The following is an 8,814-nucleotide window of genomic DNA, read 5'->3' as shown; positions in this document are numbered from 1 at the left end:
ATATTTTTTTAAAGCTACATAATTACTGTGAAACTTCTCTAATTCAACACCTGTATCTAATCCAGAATATATCTGTAATCTGACACTGTTTGCTGCACCAATGAAATAAGACTTTGTCTTGCTTGATGGTCCAACATCACCACACAGGTTTTTGAGCAAAATAATGGGTGATGCAGTAACTGATATATAATAGGAAAATTCTACACAGGCAACTAAATTAAGTAAAATTGATTTATTGCTCATACATACCATATATAGGTACTGGTCATGGTGCAGGTTTTAATGTATAGTTTACTGTGTAATGTCAATAGGGGTGATCAATATGTGCAGATATTATAATGCTGTTTGGCTAGTGGTGTTTATACTGTTGTTGTAAATAAATTAACAATTCCTTTTACTATCTCATCGCACCAGGTTAGTAAGCACTGCTTAATGCTAGTTCCTTGTACTATCAATCACGACATACCAACATATTGCTTGGTATACTGTACATACAGCTTAAGGATACACATAGAATGGGACATTGTTACAGGGGGACAACGAAACATATACTGCATGCTTAAGTATAGCTACTGGCTATTTTATATTCCATAGGCATTAGCACCATTTTAGCCAAGTGTTCTATCTTATGTAGACAAGTATGCAGCGCATTTTACTGTACAATGTACATACGTACATTCTGTCTTGGAAGTTAACTTTTGTAGAAAGGTGGTCTCTTAACACACGTACAGGTGGTCACTATATGATAGGTTCCATCTTACAATTGTAAATGATATCACATATCTAACTCAGCATCTAATAAAGACAAATCTGCACTATGTATAAGTACCATACTGCATGATGTGTGTGGGTGGGAGAAAATAAGGCTACTTTTTGCTCTAATATAAATGGCTATAACTTTGCAATAGTAAAAGCTATGGACTTTCTTTAAATGTTAGTGTACTCTTCAGAGCAAGAGCATTAATTTGACACCAAGTTTGTGAATTTTGAACCATTTATAAGTGAGACAGATGAAAAACTGACCATTTTAAAGCAATAAATTAGGTGTAAAGGTCACCAAAGGTCAAATCTGAGGTGGCTCCCTATCTAAAAAATATAACCTTTATGATACATACAAACTATGTGGCAAGTTTCATGCTTTTATCCAAAAGTGCACTAAAAAAAGGTCTTAGCACCCTAAGCTATTATAATTATACATCTTGTAAAATTCTATTCTGCATTGTGTGTCTGCAGAGTAATGTTGCCAAGTTATGCTGATAGTATATAGCAAAGTTATGTTGACTCTGTAACACATAATTGTACAAGTGTTGTATCATTTTCTTAATTTAAATAACGGATGTTTGTGTTTTGATGATTGTCGAGATGCAGAGTATTCCAAGTACATCATATCATCTCCTCCTGACAATGCTGCCATTGAACCAGCACGTCTGTTCACTCCTCCAGTCTATAACAAAAAATAAACCATATTACAAAAAACCAAAACAAAAAAAAACGCAAGTCATCAACACATGCACCAAGCAAGCAAACCACAATTATAAAATGGCAGTTCTTCTATGGCACCATTTTAGGTGATACTTGACTTTATGAAAGATATTGCCAGGTGTAGCTTGTTCCAAAAAATTAGAAGATGATGCATTAATACATTATGTTCCAGAAAAAAATTTTTTTTTGAAATTTTGCAACTTACTGTACACAATGTTCTAACACTCCAATTCGGTTATGTAATTGTTCCGCATAGCTAACTCTAGCTATTGGCGAGTGAAATACAAAGATGTATTGTTTGTTTAATATGGTACATAATACTGTGACATGTGTAAATGTTGTATGTATAATCTAATCCAAAACAGCCAAGCTGTAAAAAAAGAGTGCGGCCCTAAAAAAGGCTACGATGAAAAAAGATGTGAAATCCAAGGTGGCGGCCAAGAAATGGCTGTGATGGTAGGTTAACGGTAAAAATTTTAATAACAACAATTCAGGTGAATTTTGTGCCAAGCTTGGCTGTTTTGGATTAGATTTCACTTCTTTTTGTATTTGTATACTCCAAAGCTGGCTGGCTTTGGGGCTTTTTTTAACCTATCTTTTTTTCTTTACCACAGGAAGAAGAAAAGATGAAGCAGATGTTAAATACTTTAAATATTTCTGATTTTATCAGTAAATGTACAAATTATCATACAGTACAATAGTACTGTATAGTAGGGACCACAAAGGAGTAGGTGTGGCCCACGAAAGAATATCACCCAAAAAACAGCCTCAATTTCCCCTGACGACAATGAGGCAGTATTGGTTAGGTAAAACTAAGCCCAAACAAGCTTTCAGATTGACCCGAAATACTTCCAACAAGTTGCTACGGAATTTTAAAAATAATTTATTGAACGGAATTTTCCACTGACTGACTAAGTAAGTGACTGACTGATGCCTTCAGACAAGCGTAACTCGATAACGGCTAAGGCTACAGGCTTGATTTTTTCACTGTTCAACGTCACTTCGTCCTGACAGGTGCCTTTTGGCATACTGCAGTACGTACAATGCATTCTTCATGGACTTACCTGTGTCCTCCTTTGTGTCCCATTCATCTTTGCTGACAGCGAAAAGTGTCGATTTGGTGATAGCATGTGATGGCTTCCCTTCGCGTAACGGAAATCGTCGTATTTTTCATAGTGGCTATTTTGATAGCAGAGGTGCATGTCAAACAGTTCTTGATTCGTCCTGTTGTGTAATGGGTTGAACATAGCCGACAACAAAGCGTAATGGATACTTCACTTTTCAGACGATAAATTATATAACTGGTGTGCGCGGCACCATTTCTTTCGGAATGTGTCTCAGTGTGCAGAGGTGCTTTTCGAACAGTTCTTGATTCGAAAATGCTGCGTAACAGGTTGAACATAGCTGACAATGAAGCGTAATGGATACTTCACTTTTCAGATGATAATTGGGGCACACGGCACCATTTCAGATGCAGTATGCATGGGTTCACCAGTCTTAATAATTATTTACAAAAAAAGTTAACAAACAAGTACACAGAAAAATTTGGAATTTTCAACTAGAGTAGGGACCATAGCACATCGATAAAAAGTACTGAAACAAGCTGGAGTAGTGCATGATATTGAATCACAGTAAAACAGTAAGAAGTGTTATATCCCTACTGTGCTCAAGATACCATATATATAATGGAAATGCACAGTAGGGATATAACACTTCTTATTGTTTTACTGTGATTTAATATCGTACACTACTCCAGCTTGTTTCAGTACTTTTTATCAATGTGCTATGGTCCCTACTCTAGTTGAAAATTCCAAATTTTTTTGTGTACTTGTTTTATATATAATACATATATTTATTACAGAACTCTCTACACGGTGGTTTCTTCATAACTGAAATCTCTACAAGGTGACTTCTTCTAGCTGATCTCTCTACAGGGTGAATTGTTCTTAGCTGAACTATCTACAAGGTAACTTCTTCTAGCTGATCTCTCTACAGGGTGATTTGTTTGTAGCTGAACTATCTACAAGGTAACTTCTTCTAGCTGATCTCTCTACAGGGTGAATTGTTTGTAACTGAACTCTCTACAGGGTGATTTGTTTGCAGCTGAACTCTCTACAGGGTGATTTGTTTGTAGCTGAACTATCTGCAGGGTGGTTCTTAGTAGCTGAACTCTCTACAAGGTAGCTTCTTCTACCTGATCTCTCTACAGGGTGTAGCTGAACTATCTGCAGGGTGGATTTTAGTAGTTGAACTCTCTACATGATGGTTTCTTTGTAGCTGAACTCTCTACAAGGTAGCTTCTTCTACCTGATCTCTCTACAGGGTGTAGCTGAACTATCTGCAGGGTGGATTTTAGTAGTTGAACTCTCTACATGATGGTTTCTTTGTAGCTGAACTCTCTACAAGGTGACTTCCTCTAGCTGAAGTCTCTACAGGGTGATTTGTTTGTAGCTGAATTCTTTACAGGGTGATTTGTTTGCAGCTGAACTCTCTACATGGTGGTTTCTTTGTAGCTGAACTCTCTACACGATGGTTTCTTTGTAGCTGAACTCTCTACAAGGTAACTTCTTCTAGCTGATCTCTCTACAGGGCGATTTGTTTGTAGCTGAACTCTCTACATGGTGGTTTCTTTGTAGTTGAACTCTGACTCTACAAGGTGTAGCTGAACTATCTTTTTCCATAGTTGAACTTCCTACACAAGGTAACTTCTTCTAGCTGATCTCTCTACAGGGTGTACTGTTTGTAGCTGAACTCTCTACAGGGTGATTTGTTTGTAGCTGATCTCTATACAGGTTACTTGTTTCTAGCTGATCTCTTGAATTCTCTTCAGGGTGACTGCTCTATTAGAGTATCTCGATCTCTCACTTGCTACACCAAGTTGGATTTCGTGTTACAACTCCGTGACTTTAAGTCTGATTCTTCTACACCATTGAAGAGCCTTTCTAAGATGATTACTTCATCTGTACAGCGATTTTCAAAGCATTACCCCAAACGGTTTTTCTGGTAGGCGTGACAAGTAGTCTTTTTTTTATTAGCTAATCTCGATTGCATAATTGTTACACACTGTTGGTTTTGTTGTTGTATCTTCCTGGTTTTTAGCTCGATTTCTTTCAAACCACAAAAGGTTTGAGGTTCAATACTTATTTTCAGCTTCTTCCCATAAGCAGTTTACCCTGTAGGCGTGACAACATATTAGTGTTATTTTTCATGAATAAATGCTAATAACTCTTTGCCTGTTTATCGTATTCCAGCCAAAGTTGGTACTGAGATGTGCCTTTATACCCCGCCAAATTTCAAGGTAATCAGATATGGCGTTTGTGTTTTATAGCGGTTTTTGTAAGTGTGCGAAAAGAGGAAGAAAAATAAGAAGAAAAAACCAAAGAAACTGAGCCAAATTTTGAAGTCGCATATCTTGGGAACGCTTGACGCGATTTCGCTCAAATTTGGTATGTGGGGTACTGAAGTTGGCAGATGTGTCCACAGCAAAAATCATCTTGTTTAATCAAGGCAGTACAGAGTTATGGAGGTGTGAAAATTGCGTTTTCGTTCTTCCTGTCAATATACTCACGGGTGTTGCGTGCCGGCTTCTTAGGCCGCACAACACACTACCGTGTGTCTTGATTTAGTGGTTTGAGTTTATCAATCTCCCAAATAGATAATTATGTTTTCCAAATATCATAACAAGATTATAGAATCTTCTGATATACTGGGCAGTTCTAGATTACATAATTACCATATCACTCCACTATACTCTAAACAACACAAGATGTTGCGTTTTACCATTTATAACTATACAACTATGGGTAAAAGAGGATTTGAGCAGAGCCTCTACAAAGCTACACATTTTGCTCACTTGATTGTGTTTACTTCCAGATTTAGTCTGGATGGCCCCTTCTTCATCGGCATCAGCATCTGTAGCTGCCAAAACCTTAATGGTACAAACAGTGGCCAAGCTAAAATACACTCTGTATAAACAGGTGAATTAACCAAATGATTTACTATACACTAAAGTTATCATGTACAAATCATTTTTTCCTTCAGCTGCTATTTTTTTAAAAGTCACTTAAACATATGCAGAAGAAATCTATGCTCATTGGTCCATCCACACCATACCTGTCTTAAGAGATCCTCTTGCTCCTTTTTACTAGTCAGGGATAAGTTTGGCTCAACATCCATTCCAGCCAATCTGGTAATCACCTTTGCATGACAACACGAAACCATTAACCAATAGATAATATATCTTCTGTATACTTTAAAACTGTATCCTTGATTAACCAAAAATCTCTGACGTTTTGTTGAGTAAAACATCTCCTCAGTGTCCTGTTCACGGAGTTAAAAGGGAGCTTTGTATATGTTGAATGCTATACACTAACCGATGATACTAGTGAATAGAAAAATGCATTATACTCTTCTGCAGCTGAATCTGCCAACAAACAAAGGTAGTGTTTGTAAAGGTAAATAAACAGTTACTTTTCTTTGGTCTAAGGATTCTCCCCAGTCTTTGTGCTTCCTACAAAGTAAAATGTTGTAATAGTTAAGAGTAATAGTATCTGACCTGTCGTCTTGATCCTCCATGAGCTGATATCTAAACAAAGTGTATCAATACATTCAGGTACAAGACAGTAAACATTTTCAAACACTATAACAACATCACATAATAATCTGTACTCTCACTTGAATCAAGACATTGGCATCTGGAAGATCAATTGAGTTGTCTCCAACCTACACAAGTCACATGCAGTGTGCATAATGTGTATATACACAAATGATTAATGTATATAGCAACTGCATTATAGACCATGTGCGCACTAAGGCGTGGCACATTATTACATCATTAAAATATCGTGTGAAAAGTGCATCCGCCATTTTTTGAGGGCAAAAAATGTACATGCACTGTGTTAGGAAATTTCTAATGTGAAGGAATCATACTGAAAGATAAACTAGTGCTATTAAAAAGTAAGTAACTAGCTAGGTAAATGTACATAACATACTTGTTCCACTTAAGGAAGGTTTTTGCAATACAATGCTTGATACTTTTGCCCTCACTTACCCCTGAAATTTTATCGTGAATTCTGAAGCCATAGCAACTTTTTGCACACCTTAATGCGCACATGGTCTATAGCACTGACTGGTAGAACATGCAAACAAATCACTAAATATATTTACTTTTGAAATAAATATTGTATTGACCAGAGGATTATATACAAAGTTCTGGAATATCCTCATCCTCTCATTCTGAGGTGTTTGTCCATCAATAAAACACCTGACCATGTTACCACACAAGATAAACATTACATAAAGCAAGATTTCATGTACCTATTTAATTTCTTGGCGTACGATCTCAATGCAAACACTATGTCAGAAAACACTATAATCTTATCATTTCTCCTGCAAAACACCTTTACATAGTATAATTGAAACATATGTTCATACCTTTCATGATAATTCATCAAAAACTACACAAAACAAACACAATTACAGTCAGTAAACGAGTTATGTGCTAACATATTATGAGCAGTACCTGACAAGCTCTGAATTTGTTGGGGTTCATAACATACACCAACTGTAGACAAAATTATAGTAACTTATTACTACAGAAGACACAGTGTAGGTATAGACTATGGTGGAACCTGTGAAATATGAACATCCTGGAACTGACAAAAAAATGTCTTGAACATCAAGGTGTCCTGATTATCCAGTCAAGGGCTACTTTGGAATAAGGGCTTAATTACATTATTTGCATGTCATAACTAAATAGGAGTCCTAGACTTCAAATGTTCACTTTTATCAGGTTTCATTGTACTAATAACAACTAGATAATATGTGTATGTTTGTGCCATTGTAAATAACAAAGTTCATACCTTTCGTCTGCGTGTTCTAATCTGCAAGTATTCAGCATAGAACTCAGGAGTCATGGGACACCAGACCTAACAACCACATTATATCACCACTATACATGTGTACCATATTATGAGTACAGACTATAACTGGCTATCTGAACCTTAACAGAACACTAGTGATGTGCAATACGCCTGAAAGAGCATATCTGTATCTAACACCTTACTAGTCACCAATATGATATGATACACGATATGATACATCATCTAAAGGCTGGTTTCCATATAGTCGCAAACTGCCTGTGCAGTTGTTGCGATACCAGTAAGGTATGTTTCCATATTCATTAAAATCCTCCCGTCAAGACCCCGGTAGTAATCGCAGGCAATGTGCCGCAGCCACCGTAAAAGTTGAGAGAGGTTCAACCTTCTCAGCTTTTCCAGCATCACAGGCAGGACGATTTGTTAATGGAAACAAACACCGCAGGCAGATGCCAGCAATATTCAACACAAAGAAGCCAAGTATGGTGCCTACAAGTATACCACACTTGTGTAGAGTGTCACTAAAACACCTGTAATATACTGTATTGTAACATACCTTTGCTACCAGCGTCATTTCCAAGTTTTTCCAAACTTATAAAATACGGAAAAATACAGAAGTATAGCGAACTGTAGCTACGGTTGCAGGCGAACTGCAGCAAGTTGCAGGCTACGGTAGACACCCAGACTCAGACAACACACAGTATGACTTACTGCAATCAGTGACCATAAGACAACAGCAAAAGCAGTACAATGCATGGTTATATGATAGATAACTGCCCTCAGTCAGCCTGGTTTGTTGGCAAGACCTATATATAGAGCAGATATCCTTATACGTAGCTGTGAACTGTTGTTCTATTGCTTTGCATGTACAGAACTTATATAGCCAACATTCAAGCAATATAAGTTATAGTTACTTTAAGTGGTTCATACTTGGTAATTAAGAATCACCATCATGCTCACTTGTAGATTTCAGTTAGGGAAGTTGCAGTTATGTGGCATCTGTGATGATGTAAATCGATATCAGCACATGGGTGGCCAATAAGTTTCATGGTTTAGTACTAGCAATTACTCAACTGCACTGTTATATAATTAGTTTAGAGTCTAGGAAACTGGAAATCAATCCAGCTACATTATTAAATTGCACAAAACCCGACCTTCACTTTTCCGTGATTGCACAATCAAAGTATCAATACACAAGCATGATACAATATTGGTATTGCGATACAGCCAGTGTCATGATAGTCTGATATATCGATAATCATAGTGTACCTTCTACTAGGGTAGTATCATACAGTACAGCAGTACAGTGGAACCTCAGTTATCCGGACCCCACTTACTCAGATCCTTGGTTAACTGAAGTACGAAAATGACTGCTCTATTAGGTTAGTGACTGTCCTATTAAAGTAGTTGAAAATACTGATATTAAATATTTCCAATAAGTTGTTTATTAAGCAGA

At 36.9% G+C, this 8,814-nt stretch overlaps 1 protein-coding gene across 1 annotated transcript in view; it reads right to left on the bottom strand.

Annotated features, from left to right (window-relative positions):
* Positions 1 to 1,248: 1,248 nt before the first annotated feature.
* LOC136256052 (general transcription and DNA repair factor IIH helicase/translocase subunit XPB-like) overlaps positions 1,249 to 8,814 on the bottom strand; it is a 33,271-nt gene continuing 25,705 nt past the window's right edge. The window contains exons 24-36 of the mRNA XM_066048973.1: positions 7,344 to 7,409; positions 7,004 to 7,045; positions 6,916 to 6,938; positions 6,799 to 6,870; positions 6,649 to 6,745; positions 6,157 to 6,204; positions 6,038 to 6,067; positions 5,953 to 5,992; positions 5,856 to 5,905; positions 5,734 to 5,802; positions 5,596 to 5,679; positions 5,336 to 5,410; positions 1,249 to 1,444 (exon numbers count right to left, since the gene is read on the bottom strand). Of these exons, the coding sequence (XP_065905045.1) occupies positions 1,313 to 1,444; positions 5,336 to 5,410; positions 5,596 to 5,679; positions 5,734 to 5,802; positions 5,856 to 5,905; positions 5,953 to 5,992; positions 6,038 to 6,067; positions 6,157 to 6,204; positions 6,649 to 6,745; positions 6,799 to 6,870; positions 6,916 to 6,938; positions 7,004 to 7,045; positions 7,344 to 7,409 (828 nt within the window). The 3' untranslated portion in view covers positions 1,249 to 1,312. The remainder of the gene's footprint in view (positions 1,445 to 5,335; positions 5,411 to 5,595; positions 5,680 to 5,733; positions 5,803 to 5,855; positions 5,906 to 5,952; positions 5,993 to 6,037; positions 6,068 to 6,156; positions 6,205 to 6,648; positions 6,746 to 6,798; positions 6,871 to 6,915; positions 6,939 to 7,003; positions 7,046 to 7,343; positions 7,410 to 8,814) is intronic.

The sequence above is a fragment of the Dysidea avara genome, chromosome 5, assembly GCF_963678975.1.
Source record: "Dysidea avara chromosome 5, odDysAvar1.4, whole genome shotgun sequence".
Lineage (NCBI taxonomy): Eukaryota > Metazoa > Porifera > Demospongiae > Dictyoceratida > Dysideidae > Dysidea > Dysidea avara.
Note: the sequence above shows the minus strand (reverse complement) of the source record. Positions and strands in the feature narration are given on the sequence as shown.